General features: G+C 56.6%; 5 protein-coding genes across 5 annotated transcripts; 1 reads left to right on the top strand and 4 right to left on the bottom strand.

Moving 5' to 3' along the window:
• Window positions 1–724: 724 nt before the first annotated feature.
• BKCO1_29000101 (protein kinase) lies at window positions 725–3,398 on the bottom strand (the record flags this gene model as incomplete). The annotated part of the gene is made up of 4 exons (XM_020273757.1): window positions 725–1,673; window positions 1,729–2,105; window positions 2,156–3,220; window positions 3,276–3,398. 4 exons carry the CDS (start codon window positions 3,396–3,398, stop codon window positions 725–727), a joined length of 2,514 nt encoding a protein of 837 aa, XP_020129894.1.
• Window positions 3,399–4,685: 1,287 nt separating this feature from the next.
• Window positions 4,686–9,905, top strand: BKCO1_29000102 (set1-like protein; the record flags this gene model as incomplete). The annotated part of the gene is made up of 3 exons (XM_020273758.1): window positions 4,686–6,211; window positions 6,265–6,499; window positions 6,558–9,905. 3 exons carry the CDS (start codon window positions 4,686–4,688, stop codon window positions 9,903–9,905), a joined length of 5,109 nt encoding a protein of 1,702 aa, XP_020129891.1.
• A 2,999-nt stretch (window positions 9,906–12,904) lies between these two features.
• BKCO1_29000103 (swr1-complex protein 4) lies at window positions 12,905–15,343 on the bottom strand (the record flags this gene model as incomplete). The annotated part of the gene is made up of 3 exons (XM_020273759.1): window positions 12,905–14,936; window positions 15,014–15,140; window positions 15,232–15,343. The coding sequence occupies 3 exons, from the start codon at window positions 15,341–15,343 to the stop codon at window positions 12,905–12,907; spliced, it is 2,271 nt and encodes a 756-aa protein (XP_020129892.1).
• Window positions 15,344–16,364: 1,021 nt separating this feature from the next.
• On the bottom strand, window positions 16,365–17,761 carry BKCO1_29000104 (glycosyltransferase family 62 protein; the record flags this gene model as incomplete). Its single annotated transcript, XM_020273760.1, has 4 exons — window positions 16,365–16,513; window positions 16,571–16,705; window positions 16,760–17,526; window positions 17,589–17,761. The coding sequence occupies 4 exons, from the start codon at window positions 17,759–17,761 to the stop codon at window positions 16,365–16,367; spliced, it is 1,224 nt and encodes a 407-aa protein (XP_020129889.1).
• Window positions 17,762–19,858: 2,097 nt separating this feature from the next.
• BKCO1_29000105 lies at window positions 19,859–21,010 on the bottom strand (the record flags this gene model as incomplete). The annotated part of the gene is made up of 1 exon (XM_020273761.1): window positions 19,859–21,010. One exon carries the CDS (start codon window positions 21,008–21,010, stop codon window positions 19,859–19,861), a length of 1,152 nt encoding a protein of 383 aa, XP_020129890.1.
• Window positions 21,011–22,411: the final 1,401 nt, after the last annotated feature.

The raw sequence follows: 22,411 nt of genomic DNA on the forward strand, positions 1-22,411 counted from the left end.
GAGAGTGCGTGCGTGCGTGCCCGGTTGCAAACGGCGGCCGGCCCGATCGCGGGTGTCGCGCGTCGAAAAAGCGCTCTGAGCGGATGGGCATCGGTATGAGCAGTGCCGTCGCCGCTGCTGGAGGTTGATCTATGATTTTTTCTTGTAGGGAGGATCGACTCAATGGACGGTGGACCGCAGGTAGAAGCGAGGCGGGCCATACGCAATTCAAACGGTGTTCTGGCGCTATTCGGCGTCAGAGAGACTCTGGTTTTCGAGTTTCAGTCTGGAGTCGGTTTCGAAGGTTGCAATTGGGTGGGTTGAAATAAGGCTTTACTTTACATAGTGGAATGATGGGAGGTCTACTACTTTATGAAAAGGAACGAACGAGAAGACCTTATACATTCGACGATGGACCCTTTCCCACACATTAGTACAGTCAGTCACCGAGTTATCCAAGACGTATGATGGCGAAAAAAGTAAAGAGATCATGACACTACAGAAGAAAGGAGCTACCCAAAGTGATATCATTAACATTGCCTGAGAACGAAAAAGAAGAATTAACATAGTCTACGTAGTACTCAGCACTAAAACCACCTTCCCCACCATCTTCTCTACCCGTCACCACCCACAAGGATATCCCACGCAAAAAAACGCCCAAAGAAATGCCAAAAACCGCCCGCTTTTCCCTTACCAGCCTTCCTGCTCGCCCCTCCCCCACTCTCTCTCTCTCTCTCTCTCTCTCTCACTCCCACGCATCCCCCCACCCCTCATCCTCCATCTCCTCTTCCTCCGCCGCCTTCTTCTTCCGCGCCGCCTCCTCCTCCTCTTTCTTCCTCTTCTTCTTCTCCTCTTCCGCCTTCGCCGTCGCCGCCGCCGCCGCCATCCCCGTCGTCTTCCTCACCTGCCCCGTCACAACCGACTTCTTCGCACCACCACCCCCAGGCGCCGAGCTCGCCCTCGGCGCAGCACTCGGTCTGTTACTACTACTGGAACCAGCCAATCCCTTGGGCAGCGGCTTTTTGCCCGCTTGCTTCGCTTTTGTTTGCGCGGTGAGCCAGCCGGCGAAGTCGGGCTCGCCGTTGTCGTCGAAGGGGACGGTTGGGTCTTTTTTCGTTGTTGTCGGGGCGGGGGCGGAGAAGGGGTCGTGGGCGTCGTCGTCGTTGTCGTCAAAGGCCGTGGCGCCCCAGCCGTCGGCGGCGTCGTCGTCGGCTTCGATTTCTTGGTCGTGGGGGTCGTTGAAGTCGTCGCCCCAGGCGGCGCCGAAGTCTTCGGGCTCGGCTTCGGTGGAGGAGGAGGGAGGGGCGTTTGCTGGGTGGGATTTGTTGAGGGTTTGGCGGTGGAGGGTGGAGGCGGTGCCGGTCGAGGAGGTGGGGCGGGTGGTGGTGGTGGGGGTTGTGGTCGGTGGGGTGGAGGAGGAGCGCGGCGCGTCGGGTTTGAGGCCGCCGCCGCCGTTGGCGGTGGCCTGGATGTCGCCGGTTGCGGCGGTGAGTTTGTTCGTGAAGGACGAGATGGCCCAGCCGGCCCAGGAGTTGTCCTGTTGCGGGGTCGACATGCGCGGGATGGCGGCGCCACCGGTGGAGGCGGCGGCGGAGGAGGTCGGGGGTAGGACGGTGTCGGGCATGGTGGTTTGGTGCTTGCGGACGCGGGCGACGTAGATGTCCATGGTTTTGTTGGCTTGGTCACGAATGAGTCTGGAGTATAGAGTCAGCACGGAGAATGGTGATGTCTCGGATAGGGGATACATACTTTTCTTTGTCAACCAGTGAAGGGCAGATGCCTGGCAGGAGTTTCGTTGCGCAGTCTTCTTCAGTGTAAAGATCAACTGTCGCGGCCAATGCCAGGAGGGCAGCGTTTCTTGCATGGACGAACGGATCCCGTAGAGCGCGGCCAAAAGCAGCAGTTAGGACCTTTGTGCGGGAGCTTGCTCCAAGATTCCTAGCAATCTTTCCCAAGCAAATAGTGGTGTTGGTTCTAATTCCTGGTTGCTCATCGTTGGCCGTTTTGGCGAGATGTCTCAGGAGTTCTCCATTAACGATCCGGTCAGATAGTTTAGGTGTCACCGTGAGGACTGCCTTGACCGTCTGCTCACGAAGCACTGGTGCGGTGTCGGAGAAGCCGGTGACCTGTGTGTTTGTTAGTTGAGCATGGTGCCATTGTAGAGCACTCAGCGTACCATCTGGGGGAAGATTTTATCATTGACGATCTTGTTGGACAAATGGTCGATCATCAGCGGAAGGTTGTCAAGAAGGCAGACGCGTATTGCTCGGTCTGGGCTCTGGAAGAGCCTGACAATGACAGGAGTAATTTGAGCGTCATATTCTTCATCGGCCAGCTTCGAGGCAATCTTCATGACTAGACCAAAGACCTTGGGTCCACCACCGCCAAACTCGACCGATTTCAGCAGTTCCGGGAGAACTTTCATTTTGAAGAACTCCTCGGGAAAGTCGTCCGATACATCTTCGAGCTGGCTGAGCAATTCGTCCCTCTCAACCTCGCCCTTCAAACCAAGGTTTTCAATGCCTTCCGTCAAGGAGATCAAGGGCGTCTGGAAGAAGCCCCCCGCACGCTGACCTTGATCTAGGAACTGACCAACGCTCGATCGAGCCTTGGGGCTTGGGTTGATCAGGCGCCTGTAGCTTTGCTGCATCGTAGGTGGGATGCTCTTGATCTGGCCCAGCTGATCTGTTCCTTGGAAGCTGCCATTGAAGGTTTCGAACACGACGGTGCCAAATCCATATGCATCTATGGCGGTAATGGGGTTGCCCTTAATCACGTCCCAGCCTCCCTTGGAGATTTCCGGTGGCGCGTAGCGGTTCGCGTCAGGCACCAGACCCCCAAAGCTGTAGATGACAGCGTCATCCTCCTTCATAGAGCTCAGAACGTCGAAGCCGCCAAGCTTCCACTCGCCGCTCTCGCCCGTAAAGATGGACGAGACGCGGACGCAACCATGTACCGAGCTAGCTTCTCCATTCAGGAACTTGAGTGTTTTGGCAACGTTATGCAGGCCCCATTTGATCGTCTCCTGGGCAAGCGCTCCGCGGCGCGTGTGCCAGCTGAGTGGAACGAGGCGTTCCGTTGCGATGTAGATATATGTCTCCGTCTCCACCGTGTCCAGTACCTTTATAACGCCGGGATGCCTCATGGTGCGCAGTTTCCGCAGCGCGTTCTTCGCAAGAGGCAAGCGCGACCTGTTCGAGGCAATGTCGAAGGAGAAGATGCTGCATTTGGAGCCGTCATCCTGTGCGCCGCGTGTCAGCATCCCATGTGCGCGCGCAAGGGGTCCCGGGCCGTACTCGCTTCGTGCCATTATGGAGAGCCCATATTGACTGATCGATGTCGACTCTGTCGCCGAAAGAATAGCCAAACGCGGGGCCCTTTGAGATGGCGGAGGCGACCGCAGACTTGAGGAAGTCCATTGCGGTGCTTGGCGACCAGACGGAGGGCTGGCGGCGGGAGCGGATCGTCAGGCAAGGGGACTTGAGTGGGCATGACGGAGCCCCACGACGCGGACACGAGTTGCGATGCCGTGCTTATCGATAAGCGCCGCGCCTTGCCGCGTTGGGAATAGTGCCCAGAGATCCGCGCGCGCCTTCTCTCGTTCACGTCGACGCCCGCCGCCCGCGTCGTCTTCTACTCTTCTCACCCTCCCACGTCGAGCTGATCGGTCAACTTGCCGCCCGCTTTCTCCGGGCCCTACCGTCGCAACGACAGTAAAGGCCGTCGCTGCCTCAATTGTTCGATCCGGAGCGTCCTACTTCCAGTTGCACCTTTTCTTCGACCAAACGCCGCGCTAGTCAGTGCTCGCAACCGCCTGTGTCCTCGTTTGGCCCCGTGACGCTCGCCTCGAGCTTCTCCTCACTTGCTCACCCGATGACTAATGCTTGTGATCTCTTCTACCAACCTCTCTGATTCGGTCGCCGGAAGAGTTTCGTCTTGAACAACCTCGACTTCGACGCACTTCGCAGCTCTACTGGCGGCCGAACCAACACTAGGTATGACATCCCTTTCTCTGTCCCCTTGCTTTTCCATCATGGCCTGCAAGGCTTCTCGCGAGCCTGCACGGCCGGCTTCCCGTCGTCAATGATGCCTAGGTAAAAGGTCCGATCGCACACTCCCACCGATGGTTCCGGAAGGACGCGTTTGTTCGGCAGCTGGTCGCTTAGGACGCTCTCATGGCGTACCTGCAGCCCAAACGGCCCTAGCTTGGACTCTTCAACAGACTTCGTATGCCTCCAATGGCATTCGGATTCCGTTCTAGAAGAGGATAGCAACGCAAACAGAATGAGCGTCTTATTGGAGTTCTGGCCCTTGAGTAGCCTCAATGGGTCCGAACTAATGGCAGCCGCAAACACCTAGGAACCGCCAGCACCTTGCTTTCTGGTTCTAGGAAACAAGCCCGAACCAATCTTGGGTTTCGTGAGCTAGCACGTTCGCTTGGGTAGCTGAAGTGCCTGCTGTCGACAAGCGACGAAATTCTGGAACCTCGTGGGACGCGACATGATCATTCAATAAACTGAAAAGATCTGAGACGACATACACTCTCCCTTTTCGAAGAAAAAAGTAGCTTGCAGAGCATTGGCTAACTTTGGCGGCATCCAGGAAAGGCTACTACCATACTGAACGAATTGCAACAGGCCCTGGTGTGCTCTCCCGGCCTCGTAAGCACGGCTCATTAGAACTGCGATGCTTGAGGATTGGCATTCATGAATCGCTCCTCTGAGACAACGCTTCTTGGTCTCGACAACACAGGCTCGTACTGGATCATCGGCCCCTGTTGTGACAACACAGCGTCAATATTCGTCATTAATGAGACCGGGCCAAACGTCAACGTAGAGGAGCTCTTCGGCACACAGAGTAATATTCTGCATAGTGAAACATTTCAAGAGCTTGAAGCAAGACGATTTGGGCAGGCGTGGTACATCAAAGATTTTCAAACTTTCGAAACGGCCTGTGACATTGTCTGCATCCACAGACTTCGTGGGGGGACGGTTCCCGACCAAATCACCAGCAAGGGAGACTGGATAATTAAAGATATCGACATTGTCAGAACGGTCCTTTCCCCAAAGACTCTGCTTGACTCTCCCAAGAAATCGGCTTCGATGTCGAAAAGGCCAAGAGACGATCTGGTTGAACTGTCAATCTGGCCGGAGCGACGTCAACTGGATAAAAACGCGCCTACGCTTGGGCGAGGAGATACGTACAGGCCCAACTATGACGACCATCGGCCGAGTGCTTTGTCGTCAGCTAGGACAAAGCAAAGCGCCGAGTATCCAGCTGTCAGAAGGCTATCCATCTCTCCTGGTCGAGACATGCAGAATGGCGTAAATACATCAAAGTATGATGACCGACTTGACAAGCCTAGGCGGCCAATGCAGCAGCTGCGGCAGATGAACTCGGTAGCAAGTGGAGCCCCACTCAGGCCACATGAGGTCTCTAGTACTGCATCAAAGAGGCTCAGTGGCGATCACAGGACTCAACACCACACAAGTCCCGTGGGTATGAAAAAGGATTTCTCAGGGGTCCCTCGTGGACCAAAATTACATTCTCGACCCCGTCCACCACATGGGCACGATTCTCAGCAGAAACTCTACTCGCGAGCAGTGGAAGAAAAGAACCCTGATATCATATCATACAAAAATCTCGCCCGGCTAAAGGAGAGGCCCCATATCTTCATCTCAAGCTCCCACCTGCCGTTCATGCCACAGACTGTCCCGCATCTACGGAACTTCTTTACTAAGCAAGATTTCCCTTATGTCTCCGTCAAGGCGGCGTTGCACGGATATTACGTATTCTTTCCTGACAACGGCTTTGGACGGAAAGAACTGCAGCAATGTTATAAGCGCACCAACGAGTCAACCTTATTTGGCCAGTATACATTGCATATGGAGCCCCGCATTGATGGAGAACTGTCACCCATCCGTCTGTCGAATGACGGCGAGAAGGAGGATCAGAAACTAGGAGAACCGCTCGCAAGATCTGAAAGCAGATTTGAGAACTTGGCGTTACCTGTTGATGGCCTCCTTGCATCACGGTTGCGAACAAAGGCTGATGATGAGATCTCCATCACACCATCTGAGATCTCTTCTGCAACAACAAGAGCGAGAACGCACTGCGCCGAGTGTAAAAGCAACCATTTCCCATCCTACGATCCAAAGTTCGGCTGCACAACATGTCCTCGCCACTATCATGCAAGATGCAGAAAACCGCAGCCTCGGCCCAGCGAGGATAGGTAGGCCGGAAGAGAGATGGCAAGAAGGACGACATTAGCTGACGTGCTTCAAGGGCTGCATGGCAGTGCAATTACTGCATCAAGAAAGGAAGGCCGAAATCAGATCTGCGAAATGGCACACAGAAGGAGGGATGGCATCCGACCGGACAGCTCCAAATGGGGGCCTCGGCTCGAGATCTCAACGAAGCGGTGACCCAAAGCGGAGCATCGGAGCCACGCACGGGCAATAGTATGAATTCGCAGAGTGAAATCCTAGATCCACGGCTGCGAAACAGACCAGGAGGATTTGTACGTGCCCTTCCAATTTCGTTTTCTCCCTATCACTTAGTGGCTGATTGTGTTACAGAAAGGGCTTGCCGCATCACCAGAGGTGCACAAGCATTCCTCAAGCATGCATCCTATACAGGGTCATAACCACAACGTAAACATAGCAGGAGTTACCGAATTTCTGCGCAACATGCAACCTCATCCTGAAATCCAAGTGAGTCCGGAAAGACACCAACAGCATCCTACGGCAAATGCAGAAGCAGCGAACCCCGCACTCAGCTCTCATGTTGGTCTACCAGCTTCCGAATCTTCCGATCGATCTGCAGCATTGGAGAAAACCAGAATTTCTGGAGCATCTTCAAAAGATCATGCATTACCTTGGGGCGTTAACCAGGCGGATCTTTCACCGGAGATACCCGACCTTTCCCTCGACATCGATGAGGCATCTCTAGGGGAGCAATCAAAATCATCGACCGATAAGGCCATTCGGGTAGTGAGCAACGGCTCCCCTGAGCCTATCACATGTGGGCCAGAGATATCGAAATCTCCACAAGACAAGAGACTCCACTCGCGACCACGGTGCAGCATGTGTGGCAAGCCACTGTTCTCTGCGCTAGAAAAGACAGAGGATGCGACATGGTTAGTCGGTGCTCTCCCATCGTTTGAGGCCAAAAAAGCTGACATGTCAACAAGCGCTCGGTGCAAAAATGAACAAGAGCTAGAGGGAAAGGACTCAACTGTCCCTAGATCATCTAAGACAGCTGAAGAAATTTGGCGGCGGAGATTGCAACCGGAGAAAAGCCGTGAGGACGGGGGACCTTCATCAACGGAAGCAGCCTGCCAGGATGCTGAAGCTCCTCGGCCTATCAGCGAGCCATCACATCCCAAGCAATCGGTTGAGACGCCCACGCCCAAGAGCGGAAAGCAGCCCAGTCGGGCTGGTCGTTCGCCGGCGTCGCAGTCCATTGCGGAGACTGAAGTTGAAGACGGCAGTGAGGATACATCTGATGATTTGGAAGACAGTTTGGAGAGCATAACTTCAGCTGCAACGGCTGAGGGACAAGCTGACGCAGAGACGCCGTTAACGACTAGCGGTGGCCCGAGCGTCGGGGCGAACCGACCAGAGGGCCGAGCCTCGCCTCCTGTCAACACAAACATCAACAATGACGACGCCGCGGGCATGGAATCCGACCATGCACATTCTGCCATCGGCTCTGAAGGCGCGCGAGATAGTCGCACCCGTGCCGTGTCAGGTGCGCGGCCGAATGTCGGCCGCAAAGGCGCCAGTGCCGCTGAACCTCCAGCCAAACTGCCAGCTAGTTTCAGCTGGCCAGACCTGATAGGATTTGCCCTGGCAGAAGCGAGCGACCACCGCATGACTGCAGCTCAAGTCCATCAGTGGATCGCGGACAACGTCGAAAATTACAATACCAACAACACTACCCAGAGAAGCAGCATAGCCGCCACCCTTAGCCAGCAGAAGATGAAGTTCCCCAAAACCGAGCCCATCATGGAAGGCTCCAGGCAGCTCTGCCGCTGGAAGCTCTCATCCGACTGGGTACTGAACTACAAGGCCGGTCTCGAAGACGAGCGCGAAAAACTGAGTAAGACGACGTCGCAAGGCGGGCGCCGCGGCCTGACGCCGCGGCGCAAAGAGCTCAATGATGCTCCAAAAGCTGCTCGTGATGCGCCCATCATGTCCGCCTCAAAGCCAGCTCAGTCGCAAAAGGAGAGCGCAAAGACGGCCATGCACACCGAGGAAACGCCCATGTTCATTAAGCGACACAGAGTCGCGCACGATGCTGACGGGCGTGACATTGTTGTTGGTTTCAAGGACATCCCGATAGAGAAGTGGACGCAGCTTGCTGCAGTCGAGTCTTTCAGAAAACACGGCTCGAGATTGTACATTGGCGACTATATCAAGGCTCCTCTTCCCAATCGCTTCAGATTCGCTGATTATACTCACAAACCTTTGGTGCAGACCATTGCCCAGATTGAGGAGATTAGGCAACGGCGCGACGGACCTGGTTACGCTGTTCTCGTCCAGTGGTTTCTCACGAAAGAGGCAGCCGAGTGGTGGAAGTGCCGGCTGGTCAAATCACTATGGCCAAAGGATGAAAGAGCCGGCGTTTATGTACCCGCCACCGTCTGGGACATCCTCACTTCAGATTTCGTTGCCGAGCAAGAAAGGCTTGATGCTGAGGAGGCGAAGCGCCAGATTGTCCCGGGCATGTTCTTCGACCTGGACACCGACAAAGGACGGCTCTACCTGAAAGAGGGTTGCGGACCAGAAGTCGGCATTGCATTCGGGCCTCTCTCTTCGGATGAGCAAAAAAGTGAAGCTGAGGATAATACCGCATGTGGCTTGAACCGGCCGGAAGAGCTGTCATCTGTTCCTTCACGCCAAATCGACCACCTTCCCGAACAAACCAAGTCCACCGTTGAAATAGGCGAAGTGTTGGAGCAACCCTCGCCACCCAAGCCTTTGGACCTCGTCCATTACGTGTCTCCTCGCAGGACTGGGCCGAGTCCATTGGCAGAAGCGAGTCGCACAGAGTTCTCCACTCAAGGCTCACCTGTTCAAGCTGAGCACGAGTCGCCCCTAGACCTGGATCTCGAACGGCAGCTGTTCACACCATCACCTCAAAGTAGACCAACCGTGGAAGCAGAACATGTGCCTGAGTCCAGGACAGTATCCCGAAGCGCTCATACACCAACCATTGAACGGCCTGCCAAGAGACAGAAGACAGAGGTCACTGATGGAGAGCAAGAGGCTATCCGTGCCCTTCTTCAAAAGGAACGCGAGAATGCAAAATACGAAACCAAGGATCTCTGGACTGCAGCACCGGAATACGACCCGGCCAACGATCTTTGGGACCGCGAAGCAAAAATCGCCGAGATCAAGGCACGTCCGAGCCGTAAGGCGCGCTTCATGCAGAATCTCGCATACGCGCGATTGGACCGGCCACCCAACGCTTTGTACGTCGAAGTCGAGCGCCCCTTACCAAAGACATACAGAGCCCCTCCTCCCGACCGTCCGGGCAGCGGATACAGCCATTCCAGTTCCGTCAAGGCAGCTCCGAGAGCGGACAGCGCCCGATCCAACTTGGACACGGACGACGCGTGGAACTCGGACTCGAACGACACGGACATACCAGACGCGCCGACGCAGGCGACGGCGACGACGATGACAACAGGGGACGCGCTGGCTGGCACCGCAGAAGCGTCGTACGACGACGCGGACTTGGAGAAGCCGGAGATGTTCGACACGCTGGAGGAGCTCCTGGGCTTGCCGGCGAATTTCGTCCCTACGCTGTATGACGGCCGGTTGGCGTTCCGAGATGGCACGATGGGGCTGGATGGGAGGAGGCCGCGCGCGAAGAAGATATTCAAGGTGGGGAGAAACGTGCCGGGGGAGTTGAAGTGATCATCAGTCTTGGTTCACTGGAGAGAGAAGGACGAGCATCGGCTGCTACGACGCGGACGCCGTGGGAGGTAGCATGGACGAAATTTTCCGGAGAGACGTGGTCTTTGATTCCCCCTCACATGACGGCGTTTTTAGAGTGTCGAGTTTGGCGTTTTCTTTTCTTTTTCTGAGGAGCCACACAATGGCAAAACACGGCATAGCATGGCATGGTATAGCATGGCATAGTACGACATAGTATGGCATCTGGCACTTTGAGTTGGGCCCGTGTGTTTGTACAAGATTGGCACCTTCTTCTAATCTACATATTTCGTTGGCAGCGGTGCAGGGCATACGACTGAAATGGGTCAGGAGAGGTACTGCAGCACCTTGCTTTCAGCATTCTACCTTTTTAGCTTCTGTTTTTCTTTTCTTTTTGGTCCTCTCGCTGTATACCTGGTTTGAATTTTTGAGTCGAAAGTAGGGTTGCTTTTCTTTCTTCAAGTAAAAAGACCTTCGATTGCGGTGGAGGAAAGTTGTTGAGGGGTTTAGGCAGCAAGGGTAATAGACATGAAGTATTTTCGGACATGCGTTTATTTGGTCTTTCGTGGATCATACTTTTATATGTATACAGTCCATACGTACAAATGCATCTTATTAGAGTAGCGGTGGTGGGACTGGGCCTTTATTAAAGTTGCAAGGCTGGCTCGCGCCTAAAGCGCGCAAGAGATACATACATATGGTCTATAGATGCCTCGTCGTCGTCTGGTCGGCTTATACGGAAATGTGCGTGCCAGGACAGGGGCTGGCTGCGAGTATGGATCTGCGTATATAAAGCGGGTTCTTCTACCTGCGAGTCCTTCTTATTAGCATACTGGATGTGGAAACATGAGTCTCTTATAGCTCGTAGGTGCAGGTCGCGTATACACGCGGTTGTATGTACTATGCTCGCGTGGTTTGTCTGCTGTCCTGGCTTGTTCACTTGATTAAACCGAGCCGGTTAGGATCACGTTAAAAGTGCCTGTATACTGTTTAGTATGCATGTGGCTCTTAGCTAGCTAAAGTGCTATTAGGAGAATTAAAATAAGAATGCTTAGAGCATCGCCTACCTACGAGCCAGACACCGTGTCCGACTATTCTACGTGCGGGCGTGTGGTAGTGAGGTAATTAACTCCAGTAGTTTTAATTCCTTCCTCTTTCTCTCACTTTCAGTCTCTCATTCTACGATTCTCTTAACATTTCTATGATTGGATATGTTTGGAGCTTTTAACTAATCTCTTTGTATGCTGATCTTCTTCATAATTAGTCTATAGTGCCGCCATCCGTTACTCAACTACTCATGCTGCCGAGACAGATCTGGGATACGCGGTACTACAGCTTGTAAGAAAAAGATAATGGACATTTCCGCTTACTGTTACACACCATCTACATAAAGTCTGTACTCAATCACTACTCAGGTAAGCCTACAGAGCATAGCATTTGAAGAATGTCGGGCTATAGGGAGAGTGCCAGACCCCAGTCCACTCTTTCGCGAGTTCCAACTTCATGGCGTCGCCGGTACTCAAAAGGTCACAGAAACCTTGTAACTGGTCACTTAGTACGATTATACAATTCCTATTTTCTCTGAGGAATGCTTTATGCAACATGTTATGCACCATTACGTCGTATCGGGCAAGTTGCCGCATGGGCGAGGTCTAGTACTTTCTGCGCAAAAATAAAATCAATAGTGATGTCCGGTGCGGCAATGATGGTACTCTTTGGAGATTGTGGGTACTGTCGATGATATACACGCTCAGAGAGTTATTGCACGTAGACATAGGAGTTCAGATTTGTAGAAGGCAGTGAGGTAGCCATAGTAGATACAATCATTAAAGGTGAAGCTGAAACCGAAACGTCTTATGATTGGACTTTCTTAACTCGGATGCCCAACTGCACATGATCCGCATAAGAAATCCTCTATTCCATACGGGGTTCAACTATTGGCTTCGTGCGTGCTTCGATGATTATGATCATCTACGATGACCTGTTCCTGCCTTACCCGCAGTCACGAGCTTCACTTTTACCTGTCTTGGCGAGGCTATATAGACTGATGTTGTATCTTTAAATACGCATTGCCAACAATATTCCATGCCGGCAACTTCATTCTATGTGCAAACCAACACCAGCAGAATTCAATGTCACTGTCCCAGTCCGTATCCCTCCCAAGTAAGAGTCCGTCAGCCTGGCTGCGCCGGATTACGAGCGACCGCAAAAAGGCTAAAAAGAAAACAAAAAACAAAAAAACCGAAGACCTTCACCATTAAGCGACGCTGCTGAAGCAAGGCAGCATCGAGTGGTGGTGGAGGGGGGCAAGGAAAGCTGCTGCTGAGCACCACCATCCACTACTACGTTCGCCAGTGAAACCGAGTACATCATACATACGCACTCGATTATGCCCAGCAGATCTCAAGCGACGAAGTAACGGATAGACAACAATGCATGGTCCAACGACGAAGGGGAGCAGCCAAGTTTCAGTGCTCACTTGTTTTTGACCGTTGTATGCACCCGCAGCGGTAATCGATAGGATCCGAAGAATCAGAACGGTTTCTTCTTTTGTAGGAGTCAGCCATCTTCAATATTTCCTCCTCCACATGACCGGCATTGCTCACGCTGCTGCACGTGCAGCTACCTCCTCCCTCTCTTCTTCGTTCTCACGTTCTCAACCCAAAAGATCACCACACAACCAGCAGCCACCATACATACACGCACGTACTGTGCACGCAAACGACACGACACATGACATTTCTTCAAGCCTTCAAGCAACCAACCACACCTCCACCTCTCTCAAAAGCAAGCCATCGATTTCACCTCACCGCAAAACCACTCTCGTCGGAAGGAAGCGTATAAATAAGCAAGCAAGCAAGAGGCCCCCCAAAAGAACACCAATGCTATGCAGAAACCCCCCAAACAGTAGTCCTCTTCCCTTCCCTTCCATTCCGCCCAGCTTTCTCCCTCCCTCCCCTCACTAATTTAATGCTACCTACTCACTTCTGATTCCTCTTCCCCGCCCCGCCGCCACTCCTCTGACTGGCCACGCTCGCACTCCTATCCGCACCTCCCGCAGCAGCCATGGTAGCGGGGCTAGCGACCTCCTCCTTGACGCCGTTCGCGCCATCCCCTTCGTCCTCGTCTTCCTCCTCGTCGTCATCTTCGTCGTCATCCTCGTCCTCGGCGGGCGGAGCATCCATCATCTCCGTATCCCCCTCTTCCGTCTTCGTCGCGGCGGCGGCGGCTGCAGAAGCAGCAGCAGTATCCGACCGTTGCTGTTGATGATGCGAATCGTCCACCTCGCCATCAGCATCGTCTTCTTCGGCCTCGCCATCGGCGTCCACATCAGCGTCCGCGTCCGCATCAGCATCAGCATCCGCATCCGCATCATCATCGCCGCCGCCGCCGCCGCCGCCACCGCCCGCGTCCATATTTTTCCGACCGCCCTCTCCAGCACCAGCACCACCAGGGCCGCCATGGCCACCCTTCTTCGCCCCATCTCCCCCTGCACCACCCTCCCCCACATCCCCCTCACCCCCCTCAGCCTCCTCCTCCGGTTCCTCAGGCTCCCCCCTCTCCGCCCTCTCCCTCCTCTCCCTCTCCCTCCTCACCCCCTCCGCGACCGCCACCTCCCCCTCTTCTTTATCCAGCAGCTTCCGCAGCTCCAGCAGCCGGTGTATCTTGTTGACCAGCTGCTCGAAGCCGTCGCAGACGGCGGGCGTGGGCAGCGCGATGATCTCGGGCACGCGCAGCTCCGCGAGCGCCTGCTGGATCTTCTGCGTCTGCACCGTCGACTTGGCCGTGCGCAGCTTGTGCAGGCGGTCGCTCTTGAACGTCACGCCGCTCGCCAGACGCTGCTCGTGCTGCGTCGTCACGCCGAGGCGCTGCTGGGCGCGCGGCGTGAGCGCGCGCGGGGGTTGGGACGGGTGGTGCGGGTGGTGCGGTGCTGTTGCCGAGTTGGGGACGGATTGGTTGTTGGCACCACCGCCGCTGCCGCCGCCGCCGCCGCCGCTGCCGCCGGGGGTGTGGATGGATTGCCGGCTGCCTCGGCCCTGGCTGGTTGCCGACGGGAGGCCGGCGTCGATGACGCTGCCGCGGTGGTTGGCGCCGCCGGCCGTCATGGGCGTCTGCTGGCCCGACGGGGTCGAGAGCTGGCCGTCGGCCGTGTTGAGCGACAGGCGGCCGTTGCGCTTCTTGCTGCGGTCCTGCTGCAGCAGCTGGTTGAAGAGCTGCGACAGCGCGTGGCTGCTCTGGAACTGCGACGCCGTGCTGCTGCTGCCCTGCGTCGGCGGCGCGAACAGCCGCTGCCGCACCTCCTCGCGCTCCGTCGACAGCTTCTCGTAGTTGGTGTTGATGCGCTGCAGCTCGCCCAGCAGGTACTGCTCCTCCTTGATCTCGTCCGCCGTGCGCTCCAGGAGCGCCGACGCCACCTTCTTCCGCTGCTTCTCCCGGTCCGGGTCGAACCGGGTCAGGATCTCGTGCAGCCCGAACTCGGCGTTCGTCATGGACGCGATCGGCGTCTTGAGCTCCATCAGCTTCGCGCTGATCTGGTAGTACCGTGCCTTCATGTCCTCCATCGTCCTCTCCTTCGGCGCCATGGCCGGCGCCGCAACAGCCCCACCCTCGTCGGCGGCGGTGGCGTCGTCCAGGTCCACCTTCGGCTGCGGGGGCTGCCAGTCGTAGCGATCCGCGATGATGGACCAGCGGTGATAATAGTCCTTCACCGTCTCAACCAGATAGTCCGTCTCCTCCTTGCTCCACTCCTCGCTGCGCAGGTGCGCCTCGTATGTCTCGTCATCGTACTCCGGACCCTCGGGCTGGACGTTGAACTTTGCGTACTCGTAGTTTGTCTCGATTCGGGGGTCCGCGGTGGCAGCAGCAGCAGTGGCAGCAGCATCAGCACCGCCGTCCTGGTTCTCCGCATCGCCCATCGCCACGTCTCCGTTGGCGTCGTTCGGTTGCAAGCGCTTCCAATGCCTGAGCACCAGGTCGTCCGTCCGCGCCGGGTTCGTGAAAGGCGTGAGGGCCCTGTGTCGCAAATAGCGTCCTCCGGGGTCAGCTCGCCCAATTCTCTCCCGAATATTATGAACTGGACATGTACGCACCACTTCGCCGCCGGACCCTTGTTCGCGCCCCACCTCCGTTTCGGCTGATAGCTCTTGCCCGCCTCGACCACCGCCACGGGCGGCGCGCGCTCGCCGTAAAGTGCTTGCACTTCGCGATTTATGCCAGCTGCAGAAGTGGCCAACTGTTAGTGACGCAATCCAACACAAGGAGAGAATGAAAAGTTGAGCCATGGAGAGAAAAAAGGATAGAAACGCACTCATGCGCGGCTTTGGTTGACTCGTCTTTTGCTTCTTCGCGGGCGGTGGTTTGGGCAGCGCCTCGCCGGGCTGCAGGCCCATGATGTCGCGGGCGTCGTTCATGGACGCCATGGTCGGCGGTCGTGGTGGCGATGGTTGGGATGTGGAAAACGTTCCGGTTGAGGGCGACGCGCGCGTTTCACTCGGCCTGGGCCTCGTCGTCGAGCATGCGTTTTGCGGTCTGCAGGGTGCTGGATGGAAACCCGCGGGGGGAAGGGGTGAGGCGAGGGCAATTCGAGGACGGCGTATCCGGATTCGAAAGACGCGTTCGTGTTGGGTGTGGTGGCCGACGAGGCGTTTCGGTCGTTGTCGTCGTCGCGCCTGGTGGTGGTGGTTGCTGGTGGGATTGAAGGTCGAAAGGTGTCGGCGGCGTGTCGGGGAATGAATGTCAGGTCCCGCGGCGACTCACATAATCACTCACCGCCTTCGGAAGCTCACCTTCAACATCACCCTACGTCTTCGTTACATACCCTTCAGCGACGCAGTCTCCAACTCGTGTATTGGCTGGCTCATAAAGCTGAGTTGAGATCTCGATAATTATAAACCCAACTTTGATACCTCGGAGAGATCACTTGTTCTTCTAGCTTCCCCGCGAGACATAAAGAAACTTGATACGCCCACTTGCAAGTATCTGATATAAAACGAGCAGTAAGCAAGACAGGACGTCAAAATTGGTGGACATAATGCAACGGACGGTGGCAACCCCCATGCGCCATGGAAAAAAGGTAGGCAAGAAAAGACTGATTCTGAAGGGTAAAAGCGAAACAATCCTCAACTCATGCAAATAAGTCGTGCTACACGGCGGCAAACATCCAGTGCGCTCCCACTAAACGGCTTTGGAATAAAAAAAAAAGAAAAGGGAAACCTTTCAAACATCCCTTCACAACCACCAGCGCCTCTGACGATGGCTCTCGATAAGGATATAGCCCGTCAAACCCCAATACTGAGGACGCTCCGATCCTACAATAAATGCCATGAAATCAAACATTGCCAGATCAAGAAAAAGACGATCGACGCGTTTGCAGCATGCAAGAGCTGCGATAATTATGTCTTCTTGCATCCATTACGCCCGCCTCAGTTGTTTTGACCCGCCCTACGCGTTTCCGGGCTTTTCCTCGGTGTCGATATGCCAGACGACGTAGTTCGGAAGACCGTAGACCTTGTAGCCGGCGCGCTTGGCCATCTTCGCGAATCCTTCCGTCTCGGCCTGGTTCTCGAACGCATAACAGGGGAAGTTGATGCCTGCATTCCTGTCAGCTACTACTCTTCAACAACTGCGTCCGCTTTGAAGCAACGTACCTGAGCGATGGACATCCGCCTTGACCATGATGTTCACTCCGCCAATGCCGTCAAGCTCGATCTCTTCATCTTTGTTCTCGCGCCAATCACCCATTTTCGCCATGTACGTACGCTCCGTCTTGTACTCCTTGTAACCTGGAGATGCGGTCAGAGCAGCGGACTTTAGTGACAGGACAAACGCCTACATACCTTCAGCCAAGACAACATCCTTATCCAGAGAAGCCGCGAGCTTCCTGCCCGTGTCCGACTCAACCCAGGAGTTGTAGTCAAACCTGCCCTCGATATCGACCAACTTGCCGTCCCTCTCCTGGTAGCGGTGGAACCAAATGTTGGGGACCAGAACGTCCCTGTCGTGGGCGACGAAATCCTCGATGATCTTCTTCGGGCTGTCTACAATGTCCACGTCGCGCCAATACACCCAGGAATGCTCCGGCTTCAAGGCGGCGGAGAGCAGGTAGTTTCTGGCGCGGCCCATGACCTTACGGCGAGGGCCCTGCGCTTCAAAGCTGTGCCTGTACTCGACGTCCTGGCTGGTCTCGACGCCAAAATCCTTCTCCACAATCATGGTGCTGCGGAAAGCATTGTTCTCATCCTTCTGGACGCGCTCGAGCTCCTTGGCCAACACGGCCAGTGTATCATCGCTGGTATCAGAAACAAGGAAGGCGAGATCGATGAGGTGATGCGGGTAGGTGAGCTGCGAGAGGAGATCGAAGTGTTGGTTGATGTAGAACGAGGCGTCGCGAAGCGGCGTCAGGATGAGGACACGCTCCTCGTTCTGGAGGGCCTTGGGCCCTGACTTGATAGGGTTGAGGTCGATGCGCTCTATCGTCGTGGAATTGACCTCGACGGGAGTATGGTGGTTGAAGATGACGGGTGTGGTTAGGTGGGCCATCCACTTTTCGCGTTCGTTGGTCGACATATCCATGGGCGATTTTGAGGGGCCCCAGCAGACGAATCTGGTACGATAGCACGTTAGCCACGGTTCACGCAAGAGGGGGCCCGGTGGTTGGCTGGGTACCTTTGCATCTCGCCCGCGGTGTCGCTCAAGCCCCGCCATAGTAATAATATGACACCGGCGACGGCGACGAAGAGAAGAAAGCGTGTGCGGGTGAGGAAGTGCCAAACAGCTCGCGAAGGCGGCAGTCGAGCTTTGGCCGCCTTCCAATTCACTCCGCCCTTGGGAAGAAGCATGATTACTACTCAAGTAGCCCGGGGCGCTCGCAGAGGCGGGGGAGGAGAAAGCAATCGCCCGCGCCGGTCAGAGCGATGCGAAGAGAAGCGAAGGTAACGAGCGTGGGCGCGCGGTGCGTTGTGGTGGGAGAGGGGGTTGGAGATCGCGGATCTGACGTTGCGGGTCGCCTGTCGCTTCGAGGCAACGTTGGCAGTGGTCAGGGACGCGGCGGTTGGAATTGCGATCGACGGCTGGCCGGAGACTGGCAGTGGGGGCAGAGCGAGGAAGCGCTGGGTCGTTGTTACTGGAGGTGAGCACCGCCGGGCCAGCGCAGCATCATCGGGGTCGGTTATCGCTGGGACGTTGCGATGCGCTGCAAGACCAACGGAGTGCTGCGCGCCGCCGCTGGCGAAGGAGGCCCGAGCGATCACGTGCGGCCCGCCGACGCCTCCTTTTCGCCTGCCGCATTGCCGCTGCTGCTGCTGCCGTCAGCACCGGGGCTGGGGGACGGCGGAGGCGTCTTCCGCGCACATCGGCCAGTGTTTCTGGCGTTTGCGCTGCAGGTGCCTGCGATTCACGACCAAGATCCATAGCACGTCCCCTCCTCCCCACAGCGGCTGCGTGTCCAACGGTCCGGTAGTGCGCGCAGATCACGGTGTCAAGCCCATGCTCTCGTATCCCGAGCAGAGAGCTACTCCAGACCCGCGTCGCGAGCCGCGGTTCGTGCCGCCGGAAAGCATCTGCCACAATCGGTCTCCTGGGTCGTCAGCATGGCCGCTTCCTGCCGTGGCCGCCATCGCCGTGCGACGCCCGCCGGGCACCTGCGTGGTGCGATGTACATACTGTGCCACCCTTTCTTCAAGCCCGTATGGCGCCGCTAGCTTCTCCATCCTACCGCAAGCCCGTGCATCGTCTCGTCTCCGCGTGGGAGGATTGCGGTCCGCAGCACATCTGCCGTTCATCGTATCGTATCATGCTCCCACCACCGCGTGCTCAATGCCGCCGCTGCTGCTCCATCTGCAAGAGACAAGCCCAGTCCGTCGTACCAGACTTCCATTATACGCAGTTCCTGGGTTTGATAAGTGATTCTGTCGCCGGCAACGGCAGTGTTCCGCGCACGTAATCGAATTGCCTCTGGCACGTAGGTAGATACCTCAAGCGAAGCGTGCACTATTATCAGTCGGTTCTCAATTCATTTTCCACGGAGGCCACTTGGCTCGCCCGACGCTATCTTTCACAAAGGTCCTACCCGGAAATAAGAGATAAAAAAAAAAAACGACCGCCATTAAGCGCCACTCTTGCTAGCGCAGATCCTTTTGGACGACACCACACCACACACAAACCCGAAATTCACCAAAGCCATCCCGGGCATTACCGAAAATTAAAAAAAGGCCCGAGCAAAAGAGAGAAACAGCCATCGTTCGGTTGCGAACCTTTTGGTCTTATACCTTTTCCAATGCTTCCAACGTACGTATGACTTGACAAGCGACGAATGACGTGAAATGTGTTGAACGGAGGAATCGGGAGCAAGAGCACAACGCGCTGCCACTTCTCCCTTGTGTGAAGCAAGAAACCATACCCGAAAAACAAAACGATGCTTGATGTTCGCTGATGCCGCCACGATAGATGAAACACTGGACAGACAGGGGAAGGCGATGCATGCCAGAAAAGACAGGAAGAGACCAATGCAGACCCGCTCCGAGCGAATGAAATGCAAACCAAACCAAAACCAAACAACGTATCCAAGGCGCAATGCGTAAACAGTGATATGATATACTACACGAAAGCAAAAACACCTCCCGAACTTTTCTGATACCGGTGGGTGACCGTTCCCATTTTAAGCCGTGCCGATTGTGCGCCGTTGCCTGAAAGTTAAGAAAAGTTGAGACACGTGGGTGTCTGGAGATGATTCTGGACTAAGCCGGCCTAAAATGACCAGCGGGGAGGGTCGGGGTGTTGGAAATGTAGGTCATCGTGGGCCAAGAAGCGAAGTAGGAAGTCTCTAAGGTCGTGAGGGAAAGACTGGAGCCGCAGCCTAGAGGTGGGGCCATGTGCTTGAGCACGGTAAGGACCGTCTTTTGCCACGACCGAGCAGTTCAAATAAACATGTCTCACACTCAGTAGGGAGGGCAAGTGGGAGTCGGGCTGGGCGAGGTTGACGAAGATAACGGGGTAGGATACCGACCGTTCTTCCGCTCCTTGGCCATGGCGTCCGCCTCTTTCTGCGACTCTTTCTCGAAATAATTCTCGATGGCCACATCTTCCGCCTCCAAGGCCTTGACCAGCTTCCTCGAGTCCAACTCAATGTCGTGCTCGACATCTCTTAACCATGCAACGTTGTCCGCGGTCAGCTCGGCCTTGCTTTGCAGAAGCTGTAGCATGCGCCGTTGGTTGGTATACTGCAGAAGCAGCATGAGGTCCTTGTTGCGCGCCTCCTTGTTCGTCTGCTGCAGGATCTCGAGCTTCTTGCCATCCAGGCCTGAGTTCTTTTTGTTGTTTGTGTTCAGATCAGTGTTGGCGAACCACCCCCGGGCCTGCTGCCGAATCTCCATCTTCTTGTGCTCATGGCGAAGAGCTCGGCGAGAGCACTTCTCCCTATTTGCCTTGTTCTTCTGCTGAAGCTCCTGTTGGAACGACGTCTTCCTTGACGTCACCACCGACTTGCGGCGAGAGGTGGGCTTGGTTACGCCGGGATAAGCCACACACGAGCCACGACGGGAGGGGGGGTTAGATCCACAGGAGAAGGAATCGAAGGAGCTCCGGGCGCCGCTCCCACGCCGAGACATGGGGCCTACTTGGAAAGTGTCATCGAAGCCGGCGCCAAGGTGTCTTGCATGAGGCTGGAACGGGTGGATGAAGCGGAAGTGGCCACATGAGGAGCACTCAGCCTGCGCCGAGCTCAGAGGTGCGCCGCAGCGGGAGCACTCGTCCTTGAGCTGGGCCGCGGGGAATGATGGCGTTGCGGGAGTGTGGAGGGCGCCCTGGGTGGGGGATGGGGCGGCTGACTCGACAGCACCGCGGTCTCTCTGCTCAAAGGATCCAAAGGTCTGGGAGTGCGGGAGGTGAGGGAGAGCGGGGCGGGAGGGCGGAGGATTGGAGAGGTGGGTGGCGAAGCCTCTGGCTTGGAAGGAAGGCTGAGCGGCGGCGGCGGCGCGGGCCGTCTCAGCGCCCAGATTCAGGTCTTGAATGGAGGGCAGGTTGACGGCGGACAGGCGGGGCGGCATCTGCTGGCCGCCGTCTGCAGGAGGAGCAGTGGCACGAGTCACCATGATCGGTGGGTGTGGTGGCAGGCGAGCACAAGAGTAGGCAAACAACGCTAGTTGAAGAGAGTGGAGAGCAGCGCGGGTGCAACGAGCGCGGCAACGATTAGACGACGACCCGGGACGCTGGAGGCTCGAGGGAAAGATTCAGAGTGGACTGTAGAGTGCCAGGAAGGCGCCGCTTGGTCTTTTAAACGCCGGTGCGCGCGGTCTGGGAGTGCTTGGACATGGATGGTCTCTGGACAGCAAGGCGAAGCGAAGGCCCGGCTGCATCATCTGGCCGCGTTGAGATGCGCCATTCAGCAGATCGAGGTTGCAGTGGGGAACAGCAGGCGGCCAGATCAGATGCGGGCGGGCGGACAGCTTCTGCCAGGCGGGCTGTATACGGCACCGGGGTGTCACTGGGCAGGCAGCTGTGCAGCTCCAGCGTGGTGGGGGCGCGGCAAATCGATTGGCAGCTCTCTCGCGCCCTTGCGTGAGGCAGGCCTCGGGCGCCCTTTGGTCAGACATGAGACAGCGCGGTGGATGACACCAGCTCTCATGCAAGTCACTCGTCGCCCGTCTCCCCGCGCTGGCCGGGGCGGCCATGACGAATCGCAGGCGCTCCGCGGCCCATAGCGCGACGCAGGCACACTGGCCGATCTGCCGCACGCAACGGAGCAGCTCACCGCTCGGTGTGCGACCGCTGCAGCAGCTTAACGGCGACGGGGGCGTACAGCAGCTGGGGCCAACGGTCGAGCAGAAGGGCCCGTAGCGGCCATGAACGTGCAGCCGGCAAGCGGAGCCTGAAGTCCTGCAAATACGAGCGATCCCATCTCACATCCCCAGCCTCGACCGCCAGCCGGGCTCCAGGCGCTGCCGCGCGAGCGCGCGCAAGTCGGCGCCGCCCAAACAGGACGGCCTGCCGTCTCGGGTATCGGATCGTGCTGCACGTCACCCCAGAAGCGATGGAACAGGTAGCTTCAGAGCCCGCCGCGCGATGCGGCGCCGTGCTCCTGATCGATGCTGAGGGCCAGATGCGGGCGAGCCGTCGCGCAGCCGCCCGATAATGACAGGTTCTACCGGCGGCGGACGTCGCACAGAGCCTGATATGACCTGCTCCGCCCAGGTCCCCGACTGCCTCCAGAAGCGCGCCGGCATGTGCAGACCCCCTGGTCGCCACCGTCAGATCAGCAGGCATCGCATGTCAGGGAGAAACGATGCGAAAGATCCCGTTCGCGGACGAACCGCGCCCCCAGAGGCCCTCCGCCGGGCGTACGTGGCGTGTGGGCTCGAGGTACTGCGCTAATTTGGCAGCGGGAAAAAGGAAAAATAGGAAAAGATAGATAGATGAGAACGATACCTGGAGCCGCGTTATCGAGCCGGCCGAGTCAGTCGAGCCAGCGGCTGCTGGGGTCCCATGCGCGCCCG

The sequence above is a fragment of the Diplodia corticola genome, assembly GCF_001883845.1.
Source record: "Diplodia corticola strain CBS 112549 chromosome Unknown scaffold29, whole genome shotgun sequence".
NCBI classification, from domain to species: domain Eukaryota; kingdom Fungi; phylum Ascomycota; class Dothideomycetes; order Botryosphaeriales; family Botryosphaeriaceae; genus Diplodia; species Diplodia corticola.